Here is a 23985-nt window from a genome sequence, read left to right as displayed (position 1 = left end):
ATGATGCATGTGTTTTGTGCAAACGTACTTGAAAAGGAGTAGAGTACCATAACATCCAAGAACACAATTGCTGCTTGTGCGTAGATTATTGAACTGCTAATAACCACGTTATTCTCATTGAGGAAGTGAGGGAATGTTTCAGCAAGGGAGCCTGCAGAGAAGATGGCAAGTTAATAGGACTCAAGGAGACAACTGGGGATTGTGAAGTGTTTGGATCCAAGAAGAGCCCTAGAAAGATTATAAAAAGATGTTGTTTGTTCCAAGGTTGTGGGTGAGAGAAGCAAATTAATGGGAACAGAAAGTGGGAAGAGGAAGAGAGAGGGATATGTCCCTTTGGGAAATGAACGATATGCTGAAATCAGTGTAGAAATTGGGTCTAATCCGTAATATCTCTAAGATGTGCGGTTTGTCTTCTTTTTCAGAGTAAGAATATGATCTTGGATCAAGCCTTTAAGTATATAACCGAACTGAAAAGACAAAATGACGAGCTCCTGTTGAATGGTGGGGACAAAGAGCAAGGTAAGAAATTAGGAAACTAGTCTCACTCTTTTATAGGTCTCCACTGATGAACATGGCATATACCTGAATGCAACATGTGTACTGCTTTAGTATTTATTTACTCAAGTCTTAAAGCAGGTTCTCTTTTACTGTTAAACTGGCCCTTTCCATTTTTTTTAAAGGTGAACTTTACTCCATCAGTTGTTTGACACAGTCTTCTTTCCCAATTGAGATCTACCGCTTTATACATTTAAATATTGTATATTGCCACCCAGTCATTTCCAGTCCCAACTAGATGGAAATGCCATTGACGCCTGGTGGATGTTTCTCAAAGCTTTCTAGTAAACCTTGGTTATAGTTTGGCAGATATCCTTTGCTGGTACTATAGTGCTGCCAGCTATGGATTCTGGCATCGATGAGGACTCTGGTGTTGTATTTGTGGGGTGTATAAAAACATCAGCCTAACAGTGCTATGTTACCTGGAGTGGAAGCTTCCTTCTTGTCCACTGAAAGTTAATCCACTCACTTGTACATAAACCTGTCCATACCCCAGGGCAAATATCCATTCTGGCACTAGTGCCAGTCTAGAATCCCCAGGCAGATGTCAGAAGGCCAACAAATTTCCCTCTGCAAGTATGTTCCGGTGCTAACCATGAACATCAAAGGGATGTGAAGGAAGGACGAATAGTCACCTGTGATGAAAATATCTCCGTAATAAACACCGGAGTTGAAAGAAGACGGACTGGACTTTGATTTCATAATACAGATTGAGTAGTTCTCAGGATAACTTGTTTTCTGTTGTAGGACCGGATTTGTCTGGTCCATCTTTGGGGGTATGAGTGGCTCTCCTCTTCCTTGGAGCCCACAATCTGATATTTCTGTATCTGACTGTGGGGATTACTGAGAATTTTGCGCATAGAGCCTTGCCACATTCAGCTTTGGTTATTCTGTTTAGATAGAGACTATTGCAATAGTCCAATGTTGATAGGACTAGTGCAGTGATCAGGTTTTTCCTATAGTTGTCAGGAGTAAAGGTTGGAATTTTCCTGATCGATTTTTGGATGTAGTAGGCTGAGGAGGACACTGCCGATACTTTGGCATCCATGTTAAAGTTGTCATCAATGATGACTCCATAGATTCTTAGCTTTGGTGACAGGAAGGGGGGGGGAGGATGAGGAAGATGCTCAGGCCACCAGCTAAGTGACCAAGCTGGAGAAGGCTTTCCGAATACAATAATCTCCGTTTTACCTGAGTTGAGTTTCAGGCAGTGTTTGCTCATCCAACTGCTGACAGCCTCTTTTCAGTTCTGACATCTTTGAGGGCCAGAAGTATCATTATTAGTCGCTGAGATTACCAATTTAGTATCGTCCGCATATGACCTTAACTCCATTCCGAAGCTTTTAATAAGTGAGGCCAGCTTAGCCACATATACATTAAAAAGCGTGGGGCTCAATGATGATTCCTGGGGGACTCTGCAAGGTAAGGAGTAAGGGGTAGATTCGTAATTCCCTAAGGATACCGTTTGTGTTCTCTCTTTAAGAAAGGAGGTGAGCAGATCCAAAGCTTTACCATTCCCCCCAATTTCCTCTTGGCAGTGGATAAGGGTTTTGTGGTCCACTGTATCGAACGCAGCCGATAAGTCCAATAGGATCATGACTGCGGAACCCCCCTTGTCCACTGCCATCCTCATCTCTTCGTTGCTTTGACCAGGGCAGTTTCTGTGCTGTGTCCTGGTCTAAAGCCAAACTAGAGTCTAAGAGCTGGTCGTCCTGAATATATTTCAATAGTTTTATATTCATGAGATTTTCACAGATTTGGTAAGGAAGAGGCTGGCGCGCGATCAGGCGATAGTTGAAGTATCGGTAAATGCGGGCTCTGCAGTGGTACCCTGAGTTTCAGTGGGCTCAGCACCTTGTGAACCTGTCCAATTCCATCCAGGTGTTGGTGGAGACTTGAGTTTTATGCAACATATTATACAGCCTTCATCGTTTCTGATCAGTGACATTGTAAATATACATCCTTGTATTGTTGTTTAGAGGAGTAGAGAGCCAATAAGAAACTAGAATCAACAAACACTTGTACATATAATACCCATCTCCCTCCCAACAAAGCCACCTTCCCCTTACCCAAGAGTTGAATCCGAACACAGCATAGTAATACATCCCGATATGAACATAACCATTGCTAACAAAGCCCGGGCGTGCAAAGAGAGGTGTGTTGAGAGATCTCTGTTGCGACAAAAAGGTCATATTACAAATCATTCCTGAGTAGTGGGAAGGGTTGTACTATTCCGTTCATTTGTATTATGCCAGAGGAGAAGCCACAGGGGAGTCTTCTTCCTGGGTTCTGAGACTGCTTAAAAGGGCTCCCCTGCTCAAGCGGTTTCCATCATGCCAATGCCTCTGCTGGCCTCCTGCAACCGGACGCGTACCTCACTTGGAACCTGCTGGTAATTTTCTTTTTAGACATATGGGGAAACTATCCCAATAGACAATGTCCCGGAGTACAAGGGACCTCGCTATCAATGAGCACAGAAGTCCGATTAGTGACCCTCTTCCAAAACTCAACAATCAAAGGACAGGACTAAAGCATATGCAGCAAGTTGGCACCCTGGGTATTGCACCTAGGAAAAGCTGCTCCCTCCGTCCCCCACATTGAAATGCTGCTCAATCCGCTCTGGTGTAAGGGACGCTCAATTTCAATCGCGCATTACTGAACACTCTTGGAATTCTGACCAGTATTTTCTCCCAGGCCACCTGTGGTAGGGGGATGCCCAAATTGGATCTCAGTTTTTCAAGCAGCAGCATAGTGTCCTCCCTAATAACTCTATGCAGAAAAGAGACATCCTCAATAGTGTCTAAAGAAACAGCTATATAATGACAGCTGTCATTTGTGGAAGGTTCAGGTGCGTCTAAGAACCAATGTTACCGAGCGTGGTTGTGATCGTCCCATGCAGCAGAAAATGGCTCAGAGGTAGGTAATGTTCCACGTGATAGTCGTCAAAAGGGAGTAGTGTCCCATCATGAAACAAATCCCCATCATGGAAGATGGGGACACCCAATGCTCTAGCGGTCTCCACTCTCCCCCATAAGGTAACTCACGCAGCATCTCTATAGGCGACTCAGGGGAGTAAGGGGCTATAACTCCAGTTTTCTATAAACAGCGATGCCAACATTTCGTTCTCACTCGGTACTCCAGGGAGTCCTCTGCAGTTGGGCCACACACACAGCAACTTGCACACGCACACACGTACACGTTTTAGTGAAGTCCCCGAGTCCCAGAATGAACTGTCATCTCTGGTGTTCATCGGAGCATCAGCCACTGAGTGAACCACTGTATTTGGGCTGCCAGGTAATAGGTTTCAAATTCCGAGACAACCAAGTCCTCCATCCTCACTGGACGTCTCCGTGTAGCCAGCGCCACCCTTCTACGTCCCAGCCCTTTGAGGAAAGCTATAGACATATAATCCAATTCACGAAATATAGCTTGTGTGATCACAGCAGTAGCGTCACAAAAAAGTATGATAGGCGTGGTAATATAATAATTTTAGGCAAGGCCACCCTCCCCATCCCCAATAACGAGAAGGATGCTCCAAAAAGCCATGTGGGACTCACGTGATGTAATGGCGACCCCACGTTCCCATCTTATGAGTCTGTACGGTTAAGGTATACTTTGACCCCGATATATGAGAGACACCGGGGCTCCCACAACAAGGAACTGAGTCCAGAGAGGATGCATGATTAGGAGAAGTCAGGAACAACTTAGACTTCTTTCACTTTATTACAAGGCCCAGCATAGACCCAAAGTGCTTCATCATGACCCTAGCCCCTGTCAGATCCCCACCTGCGTATTGTGTAAAAAGAGTAAAAGGTCATCCGCATATGACGCAATGTGGTGCCAGACAGTCCCCATCTGCAAACCCCGGTAAGCCTCCAAAGCCACGTATTCCTAGCCAACAGTTCCATGGCTAGGTCCAAAAGCCAGGGCGGCAAGGGATCAACCCTGTCTTGTCCCTGTCTCCACCACTTAGCTTTTCAATATGGTTCTATCAGTCCTGACGCTTGTCATCAGGTTCGTATAGAGGAGCCTGGTCTATGCGACAAATCTTTCCTCCAGACTCATATGAGCCATGACTGCATAGAAGTATCCCCACTCCAAACTCTTGAAGGCCTTCTCGATATCAACAGCAGGTATTGCGGTCTCCTCCATGTCACCAAGATCACCCTCTAACAACGATCACAACCATCTGATGATATGCTACGTATTCCTACTGGGAACAAATCCAGCCTGGTCGGGATGTATTTACTTGAGCATGTATTGGAGCAATCTAATAGCCATAATTCTGCTCAAGAGCTTCTACTCAATTCAAGCATTGATAAAGGTCTATATTCTCTAATAGCAGGTTGTTACCCAGGTTTCAATAGTGGAACACTAGGACTTCTAAGGTGGTATCTGAGAGGTGTTTGTCGGCCAGGACTGCTCCATAAAGCGTGATCAACACATGGGTCAATTCCTCCAAGTAGGTTGCCTAAAACTTCACCGGGAATCCATCCCATCCCAGTGTTTTCTCTCTTGCCGTATGCTTAATCACCACCTAAATTTCTTGCAAGAAATGTCCGCTTCCAATTAATCTGCTTCCCTCTCAGTGAGCCCCAGCATGGGAACTGATGCCAGATAGTTCCAGAGTGCATCTGAAGCTATGGTGTGACACTGCGATACAGCTCCGTAATGAATTGGTGAAATTGACAGTTTATTCCCTCTTGACTATGTATGCTGTCCGATCACTCTACCTTAAGCCCCAGGATAGGTGATCCCTGTGTGCTAGGGTTGGCCAGCCAGGCTAGCAAAGCACCAGAATGATCCCGCTCCGTGTGAATGTGGCCCATATATAACTTAAAGTAAAAATTCCGGAGCCTCTCTACTTGAGAAGCCACCACCTCTCTGGCTTCCAGGAGAGGCTCCTGCAGTATCGATCGTTCGGGCCTATGAGTTTCTAAGTCTCATAGCCCCTGCTCTGCATCAGAAATGTCCGCGACCAGAACCAATGTTCTAGACGCTATGTGCACTTCTGTGCCTAAAGGGTACGTAGTGATCAATATAGGTAAGTGTAAAGCCAAAGTATCAACAATATAAAATGTGTCATCACATTCATGGTGTCCAGAAACTAAGTGCAGTTTCTCGTTATCATCTTTAATAAAAACAAATCCCAATGCATTTCCGGTCTACAGACCCTTCTTCAGGGGTCACTATGGTCAAAAGAAACATATTGAATTCAGTGACTTCTAACAAGTTTTTTGTCAAGCACATAAATCGACTCATCAAGTGGAGATACAAGTCTGGAAAGAAAACATCGTTTATACTTTTAATTCATTGTTCGTTTGCCTTTTGATGAATTGTTGGTGTACTAATTTTATATTTTTGATACTTTGGCTTTACAGTTACCTATATTGATTACTACCGTAGTCTTTGGGCACAGACGTGCATGTAGCGTCTAAAACATTTGTTCTGGTCTCTTTAGTTTAAACATGTCCGGGCCAGGGTGGAACCTTGTGGCTATGTGCGCATCTAACACGTTGGAGTTAGTTTACATTTTTGGAATATTGTATTCTGGTTCACGCTGTGTGCATCACTACCTGCACTACATTCTCATCCAGACTTCAGGCCATGAGCATCTAGCGTCCGATTCAGTTGCCATTCCGGGAGTCATTCCTTTTGCAGACGTAGCACTTGGTTTTACACCCAGCCCTCCACAACTTCAGTACTTGGAAATTAGGCAGCAACTGTTGCTTGCCTTTAATATTCCCCTGAGGTAGTGAATGTCATTTTAAGTCCGGCTTCTATCCACCAAAACCACCAAATGCTGGACGCTGGGAAAAGTTTGTTGTTGTTCTCAGCATATCCAACCCAAACGCGCCCTGTTGTCTGATGTTTTGTTTTTTTCTCTATCCTTAGTCCAGCAAGGCCTTCCTGTGGCTACTGTTAAAGGTTATTTCTCCGCTTTATGGACTTTTTTTTTACGAATGCCTGATCCACAATCTCTGGTTAAATCTCCTGTTTTGGTGCGTTTTCTTTCTAAAGGGGCTGACCCACTTGTTTCTGCCAAAACCTTTTGTGATGCATCAGTGGGACCTGAATTTGGTACTCACTTTCTTTTTTTTAAAAAAATAGCAAGACATCGGCATAGCTTTATAAAAATTTCAAAAAATAAGAGAGATACCCCCTTATCACCCAAAGGACTACAGTTCAATCAAAGATTCAAAAAGAGCGTCCTCTGGGAAATCTAGACTCTAATCACAATCTTGTTTTTTCATGCACAACTACCATACCATCAACCAATTAATCTTCCACATTCACTCTGAGGGATCACTATCATAAATCATGAAGCTGTATGTTGGCATAAAAACTGACAAATAGTATCAATATAATACATTTTATTAAAATCACTCTAAAATAGTTTTCATTAAGGCACAAAGAATGCCTAACATAGGAATACACAAATCATACTTTTTTTTTTTAAAACACAGTCTGAGAGAAACCACAAGACCTAGATTTTTGTCATCCAATTCCACAACCCCTGTCAGAGGCTATACACAAACCCCCAGAAACTTAATGGTGTTTGGGGTTTATTTGAGAGTGTTGGGTTTGTGGTTGGCAGGCGTCGACGCGTTTCGAAGGTACACTATTAGGGCCTTCTTTTTCAAGACTGCAATTGGTTATGTTCTCGGTCATAAGAATGTCTATTAGTCTCCATTTTCTTTCATTTCAGCGTGGGTTGACCACTGTTTCGTAGGTTCAATCTATCACCTATCTGAAGATTGCTCCAGTAGTTCAAAGCTATGTAATATCTGGTGGCGGTATGTCTTCCTGCCAATTCGTAGAGTTTGTATGTTCAATGTTTCAAACCCCAAGATATGCTTATTCAGTCTAACCTTTGTCCACTCTCCCTTTTATTTCCACGATATTCACCTTTCCAAAGTAGTATAATTGAATCGCGTATAGGGAGTCTGTATTAACAGGAAGGATCCTCCTTATTATGGCATCCGTTCACACATTCGCAAAGCACTATGGATAGCAGGTGTGTCAGTAAGGACGTTTTGACCTCATACAGAACGTTTTGGTTTCAGCCAATCCACAGACCCACCACCTGAAAAGGGTACTGCCTCCACAGGACATGAGGTATCTAGGTATCTGCAGTTAGGAGTATCCATCAGAAGCTACATACCATTGGTAATGTTCTTTCTAGTTCACACTCTATCTAATTGCAGACTCCTCACCAACCCTCTCTACCCAGTGTTCTATGGAATAAACTGCTTTCTGCATCTAAAAAGGTCCTATTTAGAGATCTGCACGTTGTGAATCTGATTCACGTTAGCCTATGCACCTGGCAGCACAGACAGATATGAGAAAGAAATGGACCTTGATGTGTGTGAAAGTGGCTCTATATATACTGGACCAAAAGTAAGGTACAGTGTGTATAGAGATCACAATCCCCAGAGGTTAAAGCCAGGTATGACCTTACTCTCAAGTGGTAGCTTGGTCGAGCAGTAAGGCAGTACCAGAGGACAGTGTAAAGCATTTGTTGTACACACTCAGTCAGCAAATGGTTTCACACACTCAAAGGCTGAACTCCAGGCCAATTGTTTTTATATCAAAGATATAGTTGTTCTATTTTTAGAACCAACAGGTATCAAAATATACTTTTCTCAATATGAGAGGTCACAGACGAGTACTTTGCAGAGAGGCAATAAACTTTGTAAACACAATAGGTACAGGGGTTGCAGTATACAACACAATTCTAAACACAATTTAGCATTGAGCTCAATGGGTTTTGCTATAGAAGTACAGCTGATTACTTTGTAGATTACTTTGGTAGTTCCAGGACTGGATCCTAGATTCAGTCCTGGGGTCTAAGCTGAAAACAGTTTAATACAAACAGGTTAGTTATTGCAGTGATGTTTAAGGAATATAAAGCTAGTTTAAAAGTTCACACTTAGAAACTTTTCACGGAAATCTGGCAATGTTATCCAATGGGAGAAAATTCAGGTTGCAGGTAAAGTACGATCTTGTTACTTTTGTAATCTAGTACTGGGCTCCTAGGTCCAGCACTGGGGTCTCAACTTAAAACCGGTAAGTAATTACGTTTCAATATTTGGTATGATTGTTAAAGAATATTGCAAGTTTTCAAAAGTAGACCGAAGAAATTTCATAGAAAAGCAGACAAGGAATTCCTATGGACAAAATACAGGTTACTAGGAAACCCGGTATGGATTACTTTTGCGGTTCAGTACTGGGCTACAAGGTACAGTACTGGCTTCTCTCCTGATCACAGGTGAGTACTTCGGAATTCGGTTGATTTTATATGAATATTTAAAGTTTCAAAACTTCACACTTAGAAGATTTTTCAAGTCAAATCAGTCAATGTTATCCAATGGCAGGTGAGTGAGTTACCGGTTTCCAGGTGAGTACTCGACTGGTGAAGTTAAGGTTCCGGGCATAGACTCAGGGGACCCCCAGGGTCATGTAGGTACAGTTGGTTCACCCTCGGCAGCCCGGTGCAGAGGTAGTTAGGCCCAATGTTATCCAATGGGGTGGCAGGGGGCCTCCGGTTGGTGGCTGCTGGCTAGCAGGCCACACGGCTGTGGGAGCTGGGCTCCTGGTCACTTGCTCAGGGCAAATTGAGAAGTAGGATAGGGCAAAGGTTGCACGGCCAGAGGCACTCGGGCGGCTGGGTGCAGGGTGCTTTTGAGCCGTTGGGCGCTCAATGTTATTCCATGGGAAAGGTAACAAATGAACAAAGGCTGCAGGCTCAGGGACGGAGACTCTTCAGGGGCAACCACCACTTCAAGAGGTAAGTTGGGATCTTGGAGCACAGGTAGATACCCCAAAGGAATGCACAGGGGGCTGCAGGGCGCCGGGTGTAGGGGTGTCTTTGGGTGTCAGGAAAGCTTACCCTCTGCTGGTCGCGGTTGGAGGGGCCCCTGGTCCTGAGTCTGCAGGCGTCGTCTGGTTCATCGAGGAGGGTCTTTGGGCACTGGACTTCGGGTCCCAGTCGCTGGGGGGACGTCCTTGTCATCTTGATCACTCGGGCACAGGCCGGGCTCGGCGGGTGCAGAGTGGGTGGTCCAGAGCTTCCTGGCTGGCACCAGGGGTGTTGATGCAGCAGAGCCTCTGCTAATGGGAGTCCCAGTCTTTAAGAGGGTCAAGGCAGGCGGGTCCTCTGGGTGTCCCAAGGTTGCTGTCTGCAGGAGTCGCCGGGATTAGGCAGGAGCAGGTTCCAGGATCGACAGGCCGGTAGGGCCGGGGCCAGTTCAGTTGTCGTCCTGTTGTGGCAGCTGCACGGCGGGTCGTCTTCTTCTTGATCTTCTTTTCTTAACGTGACCCGGGGAAGGAAGGTTCAGGGAGCCCCTAAATACTGAATTTAGGGGCGTTACAGGTAGGGCAAGGGCAGGGATCAATAGGTCCCTGTCCTGGGGTGGGAGGTCCCTGTCCTGGGATGGGTACACCCCCTAGCCTGCTTCTCTCCTGTGGGAGCGGGGCAGGAGCCTAGCTGTGATTGGGCAGGGCTCCCTACATTCAAGATGGTCGGAGCCCAGGGTTGTGCTTCACCTTATCTTCACCACCTGAGGGGTGGGCTTGGCACCCCCCTTCCTGACGTAGGTTTTCCCGCCAGAGTGGGGGTCAGGACTGGTGGGGGCCAGTTGCTGGGTACAGCAAATGGTCCGGAGAAGCTCACAGAGGCGGCAGGCCTTTGAAGCTTCCCTCTGCCCATCCTGGGGAAGGAGACTGAGCACCTCGCCCAGGATGTGCATTGTTGCAGGCCCAGGAGAGCGGGGGGCTCTCCACCTAAGGGTCCAGCAACATGTCTGCTGTGCGATAGTCTAGGCAGCCTCGCAGTCCAGACGTGGATTGCAGGTTTAGGTTTCAGGGGGCATCTCTAAGATGCCCTCTGGTGCATTTTACATTAAATCTTGCTCTGGCATCAGGGCGGGTTTAATGTGCTGAGAAGTTTGATACCAAACTTCTCAGTCTTCATTGAAGCCATTATGGTGCTGTGGAGTTCGTAATGACTAACTTCCAGCACAATATACTCTTAATGGCAGCACTAAACTTACAGTGCCCAGGAATGGCCCTGAGAACGGTAGTGGCTCATGCCCATGTGTCCACACCGCTGGCATAGGGCACCCAGCTAGAGGGGTGACTGAGGTATGCTAGGGCAGTGGGTTTTGTGGGCATGGCACACAGGGATGTGGGCCATGTCGACTCTCTGTTTAGTTCTGCGCTTAAACACTCAGCCTGCAAAGGCAGTGTGTGGGTGTCAGGGTACAGGGCCCCTAAGGGTGGCACAATACGTGCTGCAACCCTGAGGGGTCTTCTCTTGTCACCATGCCCTGGGTACCTAGGGTACCATTTACTAGGGTCTGCTATGTGGCCAGAGAGGCCAATTGGGTTTTGGTTTCAATACAGTTTTAGGGATGGAACACATGCCCTGGGTACCTGGTTGGCAGGAGCCCAGGGCACACTCAGTCAAAGCACATCAGCAGTCCAGAAAAAAGTGGGGGCATACCAATGCAAGAAAGATGGCACCTTCTCACATGATGCCCAAGGGTGGCAGCTATATGTGGCCTCAATGTCACTTCTGGGGTCGGACTGACTCAATGCAAAGGTACAAAACACCACCTAATGGCTTTTGATGGAATTGCTGAGAAAAAAATCTCCAGATCTAGCCTGTCCCGGGAGTAGTCACAAGTTGAGGAATCTGCGGTTATATGGAGTAGCCACAGAAAGTGGTACTGAAGGTGAGTAACCTGTTTTACTAATTTATTTATACAGTCACTTGTATTTAAATACATTTATTTACAAGTGAAGATTCTTGTCTGGGGTTGAGGTTTTCCCATACTCAGTGAGGAAGTATTTACAGAAGTCTTGAGCTGTTGCAGATCCAGCTTCAATGCCTGCCCTGTCCCATCATGGCAGCTCAGCAACTTCCACCAACCTGAGGCATCTCCTCCATGTAGCAGCATCTCTGGCACTGCTAGTGCCCTTCAGCATGGCACTACTTCTGAGACTGATCCCACAAGACGACACTTCTACAGCGGCAGCCCCCACCATCTAGATGTAACTGCCACCACCCCACACTGCTAAGAGTCAAGTCCCACCATTTCTGACAGTGCTGCAAAGGCAGCTCCCGCCATTTCTGGCACAACTGCAGATTTTGCATTTCGCAAGCATCTGTTTGCCAAACAGCAGCAACTTCCACCATTCTGGAATTTGTAGAGCGGGGACTTTCCCAATGACTAGAGCGCCACCTTCCATGGTTTGTGGTACTGCTAATGAATAAAGCTTTCTCAAGCCTGGAATTTCTAGCAAGCCAAATTCTACCACCCCTGGCACTGCCGGAGAGGTCTTTTCTTCACCTCTGGCACTGCTATAGAGGTAAAAGGTAAAATAAACCTTTCTCCACCCTCATGTGCATGATCAATAGCTGCCTTTGAGAGAGAACACAGTCATTGTACCACATGGAATGATTGTTTGTCTAAATATTGAAGATAGTTGAGTTTTGATAATTTGGCCAGAGGGACAGACACAAAACAAGCCCCCTGCCACAGAAATATCTGGTCCAAACTCCGCTTGATTGGTGGTGGGTCCAAGGGCAGTTATCATTAACATAAATAGAACCATTGCTTTTGAGGTAAGCAGTGGAACAAGGAAGCTTTATCTTGACCGTTGCTAAATGCCTCCAAGGCTTTTTTACTCGCAGACGTGATGTTGCTGGCTGAGGTGATAAAGATATGAACAATTACATATAAGTGTACCTTTATGATTTATTTTTACTATGAAAATGTTGAATAATTGGTTATGAAGCTTGCTGCTTCTGTCTATTGACTCACCATAACTAAATGCCTAATTTAAAGTTATTATTTCTGTATTTGGATATTTTCCTCATTATTGTTTTTATTTCTTTTGCAGCTGATGAGATCTTGCGCTTACGAAAGCAACTGTCGGACATTCAGAAGGAAAATGCTCGGTACATTGAGCTTTTGAAGGCAAACGACATATGCTTGTACGATGATCCCACGATTCACTGGAAAGGAAACCTTAAGAATGCGAAGGCCCCTTTAAATAACCCGAATGAGAGTCAGAAGAACATCATTGTGTACTCCAATGGGAGCCCTCTGGGTGTCAACAACCAAAGCGTCTCTTTCAATGTCAACCAGAACCTACAGAAACAAACTGCGAATGTTGTCCCTGTGCAGAGAACATGTAACCTGCTTACACCAGCTACAGTTGCAAGTGTGCACACAACAAAAACTAAAGTATGGCCCCAGAGTACGGTATGTACATCCACGTCCCAACAGCAGATTCCACTGTGTCTACCTGTAACCATTCCAGCTCAGACCATTCTTAAGATTTCCACCTCGGAGGGTGAGCCAAACATACTGCATGCAGCTGCCAATTCACAGGATATTCTACAGAGCGGAACCGCCAAACATTTGCTTTGCGTCTCCGGAAGTGCACCACAGAGCAATCAGACAGTTCTGGAAAGTACAGTTGGACAGCAAAATGGAAGTGTGCCTGAGATAGTTGTGTCTCAAGTCACAAATACCCCAGTTTTGCCCCAGGAGTCATCACGTTTGAATGTATCATGTTCAGGTTTTCAGGAAAGCTTTGTGGTCACAATAACAAATGCCAACTCTGAGCAGTGCACACAAGCTAATGTCGCTGGAAATTGCCAATCGACTAGTGTCGAACCACTCGTTGAGGTAACCCGCAGTGGCAGATTGTTGGTGACTTCAGCAGCAGCAGAAACAGCTGGGATAAACACATTGCCAGCTACAACATTAAGCACATTGCCAGCATCCTGCCTGGACAGTGGTTGGTCTCTCCCTAGTTCCTTGCAAGGTTCAGGTATTACAGCAGACTTGATCAGCAACAGCAGTCTTACAAGGATTCCTGCAACTGGAAACACACAGACTACGTGGACTACTTTGCAAGTGGCAGGTAACACAGTTCAACCCCTAAGTTGCGCATCCCATAGCAATCTGCCTGCTTTGTCAAATGAGGCAATAAATAACACTGGAGCTGGACCTTCCACCAGCAGCATCCCAACGATCACTGGTATCAGTTTGAACAATACCCTCCAGGGTGAAGGGCAGCCTGCTGAGCAGGTAATTGTTACCTTGCCATCATGCCCCTCTTTAACTGTGCAGCCACTGATTGCTTCGTCTCAAATAAAACCACAACCAGCAAAAAGTATTGTTCCATTGAATCCAGCTATGCAGGTCTTTCAGATGGCTCCACCAATAGGCTCCGCTGTGACTGCAGCGCCTGCCAATCAAAATGTTATAATTCTGCACCCTCCTAATCCTTTACCATGCCCTCCAGTAATAAGAGCAGAGGTTCCCACCCAGACAGTGGGGCAACAGATTGTTATTATTCAAGCAGCCCCTAATCCAAATCCTGTGCCGCTGCTTTCTACTCAGACCCCGGGACCTGCCAGGCTATCTACCCAAGGACTTGGTTCTCTTGTGTCCACTAGCAGTCCTGTGCACAATGCCCCAACGCAGCAGATATTTGGGAGTAAACATCTTGTTCATATATTACCAAGGCCTTCTAATACTTCATCCACATCTGTTTCTACTCCTTCCTTTTCCGTTACAATGTCCAGTCAGCAGCAACCACCGACCATTTCGCTCAATGGCCAGTTATTTGCCCTGCAGCCAATGATGTCTTCATCGGGGACTGCACAACAAACTCCTCTGCAATTTATTCAGCCTACCACCAGTGAGGATCCAAATACGAATGTTGCTCTCAACACCTTTGGGGCTTTGGCTAGTCTAAATCAGAGCATATCCCAGACGACAGGACAGAGTTGTGTACAGTTATCAATCAACCAAGCCACTATTCCATCAGCCCCAGCAAGTTCTTCTGCCACCCCTGCAAACTGTATGCCACTGACCACCACTGCCACATCTGCACTAACACCCGAAAATCTGCCTGCTTTACAGAGTACTTCAAATACAGCACAGTCTTGTTTATCTGCAGCTGTTAAATGTAAGAGAACAAATAAAAAGACCAGCACCAAGAAGCGTCCCACTTCCAGCAAAGAAGTGCCTCAACTGAGCAAAGGAGAGGGTGCTTCAACACCTGATCCTGCACGTCTGGAACCCTCAAAGACCATTTCAAATACAGAAAAGACGAAACTATTGGATAGCACTTCTCAGACGACGCAATCTCCATCTGGGTGTCAGTTGAGCACTGTGAGCTCTGTGACGGGTGTTAGCAACTCTGACCAAAACTCTATTGAGAGCAGCAATTCTGAACTGCTGGTGGGATCAATTTCTGAAGGGGATTTGCACTCAACTGTGCACAACCCCTTGCTTTTGAAGCCTTCCGGGAAAGGACAGTTTGTTTTGTCCACATCAGTTTGTAAAGATCCAATTCTTCTTGCAAAAGAAACACTTGAGCATGAAGCGGGGTCACGGCCTGGCTCTTCACTGCAAGCGGAATGCTCCAAACCGTTTATTCCAATAAATTGCTCTGCTCAGTCTAGCACAGTTAATCTCACTCTAGCTACCCCTCTTTCTGAACCACCGACCGACCAAAGCAGTTCAAACACGAACTCTATTTCTGAAGCGGTAAACATTTCAGAGACAAATATCAGTAGGCAAAATCACTCCAGTATAATGCAGGCTGCTTCGGATTTGTTGGAAGGACAAGGTCTGGGTAGAATGCTTTATGAAATTGCAAAAGAAAAATCCACCGCCTCCCAAACTACGTCACAAGTTCAGAGCGAGCTCCAACACCTTTCAACTGCTAACCCAAAGTCGAAGGACTCGGATGATAATGGCTTCTCAGCCAAGATCATAAATTCTGTAACCGAAAATATAAACCTTGAGCACAGCTGTGTTGCTGAGCAGGAAGTAGTGGTTAGTACCTCCTTGGCTCACAGCCGGCAGGCAGACTCTCCCATGTCTACTAGCTCTGGAAGCAATCCTAGCTTTTCTGTGGCTTCTATGCTTCCCGATACCGCCAGGGAAGAGGTTCCAAACAGTGCAGCATTGACCCACGTGTTCAATGTCTGTACTACTTCAGGACAGACTGATATAGTTGCACTAGCTGCACGAGCTATTTTTGAGCAGGGAAATGGTGAGAAAAGGAAAGTGGCCACCCAGGTTGAATTGAGAGCTATGCCTTCAGAGGCTACAGAAGATGCATCCATGGGAGGAAATGTGCCCACTTTTACACAGACCTATAGTGAGAAGAGCAGAGAGCAGTTTGAGACCCAGCAAGATAAAACTCCTTCTCAGGACTACAACCAGCCAACTGACTGTGGTTCAGTTGAGTCCCCAAGTTGTTCTGTACATATGGAAGCATCCAGCATTTCTTTGCAAACTGCAGTACAAAATACAACCAGTTTAAGTATTAATAATTTGATCCATCCTGGCAATGTTGACCATTCCTTTGTAAGTTGTTCGAATTCATCCCAGCCACCTGAACAAATGGCAATCACTACAACAGTTAACTTATCCAGACCGTTGAAGTCCTATGACAACCAGTCACCAGCCCCGGCAGTGGCAACCGAATATTCTCATGAGCAAATACATGCCTTTAGAGCTTCAGTAATGCAGAGTTCCCAGGCACAAGAAGTTAATGAGGAGCAAAATCGTGAAAATCGAAAAGAAACTGCCAAACGCCCTGTGCAAGAGGATAACCACCTCTCTACTGCCAAGAGACAGAAACAGTGTGAGAGCGCGCCTATAAGACATGACCGGATGCCTTCAATAAGAGGAAACTCAAATGATTTTGTTGAGCAGACTCAAATGTTGGTTGATCAAATGTCTCATAATTCTTCTAACTCAGTTGTGTCAGTGAGCAGTCATGTACCAACCAATAGCTTCAATGCATTATTCCAAACCAATGTTACCTTTGTAAACTCTGCGTTAAGGCAAACTGATATCCGGTCCAACCCTCAGTCTGTACTTATAGATCACCAACAGGGACAGCCACATAACCAACATCTTCAGCAGCGGGTATCCGGTCAGACAGTTAATCATTTGCACAATAGTAATCCATACCTGAAACAACAGCAGAGTGGACAGTTGCGTGAACGGCCTCACCTGTATCAACAGCACCATAATCCACACGCAGACAGCTCGATTCACTCACAGTCTCACAACACCCACCAACAAAGAGCAATGCAACAAGATGTTCAGATGCAGAAGAAACGGAATGTTGGTCAGGGAAGCCAGGCCAACCCACTCTCACTGCAACAGAAACATCATGGCAGTGATCAAGGGCGACCAAAAGGAAACCACAACCATCCACACCATCACCACCACCAGCAGATGCAGCAGCAAATGCAACAACACTTCACAGCTCCCCAAGGTGAGAAACATTGTGACAACTCTGCTGGCAACAGGAATAATCATGGTGCCCACCAACAGAGCCATCTTAATTCAGATATCTTGCATCAGCAAGATGTTGGGAACAGGCAACAGAGCACCGGTTCATCTTCTGAACAGGTGACAACACATAATCAGCTTCAGAGACTTATGACTTCCAGGAGCTTGGAGCAACACATGGTGTCCCAGCCAAGTATTGTGTCGCGACAATCCAATATGACCTGTACCCCTCACAGGCAAGAAAGAAACAGGGTTTCTAGTTATTCTGCAGAAGCGCTTATTGGAAAGACGTCCAATTCTGAACAGAGGATGGGATTGTCAATTCAGGGCCCCAGGCTGCCAGACCAGATCGAAATGAGAACATATCTTGATGTTTCCAGGACTAAAGGTTTGCCAATTCATAACATGCAGAACCGCATACCTGTGGAACATGCTGTCCCTGCTGATGGCCAGCGTGTTTCCGATTGCCAGTCCTACAAAACAGGCAGCTCTAACCATCAGTCAACGGGAACCTTTGAACTGCAGACTTCAAGGAATAGTGAAATAGGAAATACAGTTGCATCACTTAGGAGCATGCAGTCACAGACCTTTCGAATAGGGCAAAACTCTATTCCAGCTTTAGACAGGCAAAAGAGACTGCCATATGCTCCAGTTCAAGGGATTCCCATTGCAAATTCCATGCCTCCTATAGAAAATACCTGTCACCAGAGTTTTATGCAGAGTTTGCTTGGCCCGCATCTGAGCGAACCAGTTGTTGCAAGTCAAAGATTAATTTCTGAACATCAAAGGAACACACAATGTGGTGTCTCAACTACACTTGAGTACAGCTGCCCAACGGGGCGAGAATCTGTGCATATTCGAAGAGACAGTGAAAGTCAGAATAGGGAAAGCTGTGATATGTCAATGGGGCTGATCAACTCCAGAAACAACTCTTTAACTATCCCTTTCTCAAGTTCATCTTCTTCTGGGGAAGTGCAGGTTAGGAACACTAGCCCTCATATTTCTGTTCAAAAATCTAACCCCATGAGAATCACTGAGAGCCAAGGCTCCAAGAGCCAATTAAATACAAACGTGTCCTCAAATGTGCATGGCATTTCCCGACCATCACATCCAACCATATCCCATGGGAACTCTGAACAAGTACAGACTTCTGTTCGCCAGTCTAATCCCCCAATAACCCAACGTTCAAGGCATCCTTTGCAAGACAACAGTAATTCGAAAGTACGTCCGCCTGAAAGAAATCGATCTAACACTCAGAGGCACGGGAATGTATTTGACCCCAGCCTTCCTCACCTTCCGTTGGCTCCAAGCAGCAGTATGATCCTCGGACGCCAGCCATCTTCGGCGGAAAAGAGGGCCAGTATTGTTCGTTTTATGTCTGATGGCTCTCAGGTTCCTAATGACAATGCAGGAACCGATCAGCATGCTCTCTCTCAAAATTTTGGATTTCCGTTTATTCCTGATGGTGGTATGAACCCTACATTAAATGCAAATACAGCCTTTATTCCTCCAGTTACCCAGTCCAGTGCTACCCGCACACCTGCCCTAATCCCAGTTGATCCTCAGAATACATTGCCATCTTTCTATCCACCCTATTCACCTGCCCACCCAAGTCTATCGAATGATCTTTCCATCCCTTATTTTTCTAATCAGATGTTTACAAATCCGAGTGCGGAGAAGCCAAACAGTGCCAGTTTGAATAACCGGTTTGGTTCAATTTTATCCCCTCCTAGACCTGTTGGATTTGCTCAGCCCAGTTTTCCTCTCCTTCCGGATATGCCTCCCATGCACATGGCCAATCCGTCACATTTGTCTAATTTCAACTTAACGTCCTTATTTCCAGAAATTGCAACAGCTCTTCCCCCAGATGGTTCTGCCATGTCACCTTTGCTGTCTATTGTTAACTCTGCCACTTCCGACTCCTCCAAGCAATCCTCAAACCGACCTGCTCATAACATAAGTCACATTCTGGGTCACGATTGCAGTTCAGCAGTATGAAGGCATGCGGATGGCCTGATGGCAAAGCATCCAGAGAGCATCAATGGGTTTACCATCATAGACTACCTGTCATGCAAGTGAACCCGCAGGAGTAAAGAAAACTCATCCTCTGCATTTGCCCTCACAAATGTTCTATGTAAATTTGGCTTCTTGTCTCCTTTGCCTGAATTAAGTATCTCAGGCTATCCTCAGGGACTGCACAGAGGGCAGATTCAAAAGCAGGCCACAGACTCCTAAATCGTAGGCCTCTAGGGTGATGACAATTATTGCTGATATAGAACACCATGTTTGGAAAGTGTAGAACTATTTCTGGGATCACTTTTTGTCTCTGGGCCAAATCAGCTCGTCCAGAAAAGTATTTTTATAGCGACTAATCATAAGCAAGTTTTTTAACACTCTGGGTTAGTATGAATACAAATTGTGTGTATGTGTGTGTTTGCTTGCAAATCGGTGTGAACTTGGGCATGTGTAGACTTTCATTGCCTTCTGGATCCTAGCCATTTGCAGTGCTTCTTGTTCATCTTTGTAGGACCTGGAGTCCTGTGCCTTCCTTCAGCTGATTCTAGGATTGGCACATAATGGTTCTTCCAGGCAGAAGTTGGAAGAGGAGAGCAAAGGTGGCTTGTTTACATTGTCAGTTGGACCGCCAAAAATGGCTCCAAAATACTTGTTTATTAACTTATGGCATTTTCAACTAATCAATTCTTGCACTGAATAATTGTGCCATGCTTTGTTTATGAAATTCATATCTTCTTCCCTGTTCGCCTCTCATGAATGTGGGTATTTTTCTCATTTAAGCATTTTTTCTTGCCATATACAATTTGTTCTTAAATTATTTTGAACTTTTGGGTGGGAAGACATATTTTCAGTATCTAAACAATATTTCAATTCAGCCTTCCCAAGAGATCAGATTAATTAAAATACTACTCTAGATGATAAAAGACAGTGGGGCACATACATCATTGTTTTTTGCGGTTGCAAAGGGGCAGATTCATAGAATCTGCCCCTTTGCGACCACAATTTTTGCATTTGGGATGCATCATTATTTTGCGATTCCTACAAGCATAAGGATTTGCGATTCACAAATAGCGATTTCTTTATAATCACTATTTAGGAATCACAAATTCAAATGTTGATGCTTGTGGCTGAGCGTTGCTTAAAGATCAAAAGTAATGTTTTCCAGTACAGAGCAGCTGGAAGGTCTAAAAGACACATAGTGCTTCAGAGAGATTTGGACCCAGAGTAGCTGTATGTATAGTATGGAAAAAATTGTGATACTTAGGAGAATTAGAAACAACATGGTTCTTCGCCATAGTGCATCTGAAAGATCTGGAGTAAACAGTGCTACTTGAAGAAACATGATGGAACAGGAATTTGGAAGATAATGTGTAGTGGGAAGAATTAGAATAGCCACTGTAATTGGGGATTTCCAAAGATACACTGTAGCTCGAAAATCTAAAATAACTATGATGCAGTTGGATTGAAGGACGTAAATAGGGCAGCTTGAAGATATAGGCGAAACAAAGTGTGGTTGGAATGTCTGGAGGAAAACAGAGCAATTGCAATCCAAAGAAGAATAAACTAGCTGAAAGATCTATAATAAACGCAGTAAAGCTAAAAGATATTAAACACTTATACGAAATCTAGTGCTACTGGAATTTTTATGACATGCTTCGACCTAGCACTGCACAAATATCTAGAAGAAACACAGAGCTGGTACTACAAGAAGACTAAGATGAAACTCAAGTAAAGGGTCTTGGATTAGTTGAAAAGAGGTAAACCAGCCCAACATACATGGACATTCCCTAATCAAGCTAGTAATATTTCATAATGTAGGACCGTTTTACAAATATTTATCTTAACGTTTTAAGTTTCTATACTCCTATTGCACTTTCTAATTCTGTAATGAAAGTAGGACTCCTGCTCTAAATTTGAGAAAGTAATTTGAAAGACATTGGGTTCTCACTTGACCTTCATTCCTTTTTTTTCTGTTTTTCACCCTCAAGGTGCGCACTGTGGAACATAAACGATAGTCTAACTATTTCACTTCTTCTCTGTAGAAGAGTTTTTGTTTGGACCTTTTTGAGGTTGTAGATGTGGGTTTTCTAGTCTGGTTCTGGTGCAGTTTTTCAGTCACATATTTATAGTGCTAGGTTCAAGATTACACACTAATGCTGATAGACCTAGCAATCGAAACACGTGTACTTGAGGTTGTGGAACCTATGCGTTGGCTTCTATGATCATGATGCGGATGCAATAATTGCATCTAGGTCACAGTTATGGTGTGAGTTTGATGTCTTTAAATTCACTGTAAAAATTCTTAGATGATCCAATTGTCTTCTCAATGTTATTTCTTCTGTTCCCATAACTGCACTTGCATACAAGCAATTCGTCTGCTATCCACTCCTCCCCATCACTTTTCCTGCTCCTGTTGCATCATTGAAAGCCACTTCATAAGTTGTAGGCTGTGGTCTGCCTGTTTTAAAATTTAAAGCAGGTTGATGTTCCAATAAATCTGGGTTTTCTGCTGCAGTAGAAAAAAGCATGGTAGTGTATTTCTTGCAAACAAACACCTTCCAGTTCTTCAATGATGGGTTAGGTCATGGCATTTTCTAACATGACATTTTGTTAAAATCTGGGAGAGAGGACAGTTTTTCAGTCACTTCCCAGTTTGGCTGCTTTATGATTTGGCCACAAATTCTAGTCTGACTTGCTTCCAGGATGATCTTGTGCTGGCTGTAAACAAAGCCTGAGTGTTCTTCGTATTGCAGAATTTGTCATTGACATTTTATGTGATAAATACTTGAATTAAATGCTGTTGTCTTTCATTGATGGTCTGGATTGGCGTATTGCTGAGTGGTATCCACTGTGCATGGATAGGTTGATTCTCTTGACAACGTGTTGCAAATCTAAAATGAACTGCAAGGATTTTCTCGATTGCTTGTTGTTCACAGCGCTACTATCCCAGTGGCCACACATTTCTCGAGAGTTTGGTGCCGTTCAGGTGTACATTGTTTTTTATCTGTTACTGTAATGGCACCATATCTGTCTGTCCAGTGTCTTTTCACCTCATGTAAATCTTTATCCTGAGGCATGTGTTGATTTATTATTAAATTTATTTCATGCACAGCCATCTTTTATGTAAGGTTCCATGTGTGCTGTCTTCAATTATTTCACTTATTTGGGTATTTTCATGTTGCGTTGTTTTCTATGGGAACAACCCATGTTCTGTAAGCAGGTGTGGAAATAGAAAGAGATTTAAAATCAGCTGACATGGTGGCAGCCGCGTCTTTTAGCAGTAGTTGTATTCACTCTTCACAAGTAGAAATATTGTCAGCCATTGAAATTTGACATCGTGTCTTGGATTTGTTTTACGGCATTTTAATATGGTTCTGTTTCTATATTCCAAAATGTCTTTTGCCTGCAAATGTGTCCTCCGCACTGTTAAGGCTTCTGTGGTTTACCCAATATATTACTGTGCAGTTGTGTTTCTACATTAGTGCCTGGACTTTTAGTGCTCCATCAGAATGTGTGCACCGGCTTCATTGCAAAGAGGAACCTAATGAAAAATATGCACCCTGGAGGGATGCATTAGATCTCTTACTGTTATAGATGTTACTTTCTTTTAAGTGCATTGGTGCAGGAAAGAGAAGCAAAGATCTTGAGTATAAAATCTAAAACAAAATTATATCAAGTGAGGAATAAATGTAAACTGGAAATGACGGTTTTTGTTTTTCGTTGTATTTGGTGTAACTTCTTGTAAGAAGAAGCGTGGATGTTTTATTGATTACAGTTGTTTACATTAATACACCTGCAAACTGATCTTTCTTACAGATCCTATATGCTGGTATTTTGGTTGCCTTCCCATTGTCTTGTTCCCAGTAGATTTTTGTTCACCTTTTGTGGGCGTGGGTGCACACACACACGCGGTATATAGTTGCTGCCTTCATGTGTCAAACTTGCGTCCATAAGCAACTGAATTTGTGATCTTGGCCAATTTGGACAAACTTGTGAACCTTTTTAGACATCTTTTGGTCTTGTCCACCATATCAGAGAGCCTTCCAATGACCCTTGTATTAGTGCTGTTGCAAGATCAATGCTCATCGCGGACTTCATAGGAACATTACTTTGCTCTTGCAGATTATTTTGTAAGTCATTTTAAAAATCCAGGAAAGTAACAGACCTTGGACTGTTTCTGGAAACCTTTACATCTACCAGATCTGTTGGGCCATGGATGCAGCAAAGGTCCGGTATGGCAGATTTTCAGCATACCCACTAGATACATTTGGACATATGCTCAACGCCTCTTTCAACATTCTTTCACTCCAGGTGGGAGTGACATTTTACTGCCTACTATCTGGAGATATGGAAATGTATCTTTATGTGCACAGGTGAAAGTACATTTTTTGCTATAGAGGGATAGAGTTTGATTTTTGACTTGTAATGTTTATATGTAAAAAGCTGGCAGTAGCGTCTGCTGTGTAATATTGCTGTACAGTTGTTTTTTACTACAAAAGGAAAACAAGACATCTATTAAAAATAAGGAGTGTTCATGCTTTGTAAATAAACTTTTGCTTTATCAAAGTATACCATTGACAAGCTGCCCAGTTTAGGAATTTCGGTTGACTAATGTTAACACTAAGTGACTGTTGTTATAATTATTTGTAAAGAAAATATAAAGTATTTTATTAAAAAAGTGGGATTTTTCTTCAATTGTTCATGTTTTTTTTTATTGATTGTTCTAAACAACCAAGTTTACGTTAGATCACTCGCAGTGTATGGAAAGTGCTAAAGAGTTACTGTTGCACAAAAAGGATGCTGCTTTCTTGCTATACAAATCTATTTTAGTAAATGTTGAAATGTGTAATTTGTTCCATTTTAAAAGATAGCTTCTGTTTCTCTGTACTCTTACATTATAGCTTATCATAACCTGGTACCGCCTTGTGGACTTTGTAAACCACTGTGTAGGTCCGTCATGCCCAGCAGCTTGTGTCTGGATGTGTGGTATGGAGGAGGCCTTTCTGCCACGTGGTACCCGTTAAACATAAAATTACCTTCAGGCACCGCCTTTATCCCCCCCTCACCC

The 23985-nt window shown here is 44.2% G+C and overlaps 1 protein-coding gene across 3 annotated transcripts in view; it reads left to right on the top strand.

Annotated features, from left to right (window-relative positions):
• Positions 1–23783, top strand: part of USF3 (upstream transcription factor family member 3) — a 112468-nt gene extending 88685 nt beyond the window's left edge. For 2 of the 3 annotated variants that reach the window (XM_086935577.1, XM_086935578.1), the window contains 2 exons: positions 423–519; positions 12466–23605. In XM_086935577.1, coding sequence (XP_086791703.1) covers positions 423–519; positions 12466–18899 — 6531 coding nt within the window. In that variant the 3' untranslated portion in view covers positions 18900–23605. Of the gene's footprint in view, positions 1–422; positions 520–12465 lie in introns of all 3 variants that reach the window. The other variant, XR_015299390.1, reaches the window with a different exon arrangement.
• Positions 23784–23985: the final 202 nt, after the last annotated feature.

Source organism: Lissotriton vulgaris, chromosome 8 (assembly GCF_964263255.1).
Source record: "Lissotriton vulgaris chromosome 8, aLisVul1.2, whole genome shotgun sequence".
Classification (NCBI taxonomy): Eukaryota; Metazoa; Chordata; class Amphibia; order Caudata; family Salamandridae; genus Lissotriton; species Lissotriton vulgaris.
Note: the sequence above shows the minus strand (reverse complement) of the source record. Positions and strands in the feature narration are given on the sequence as shown.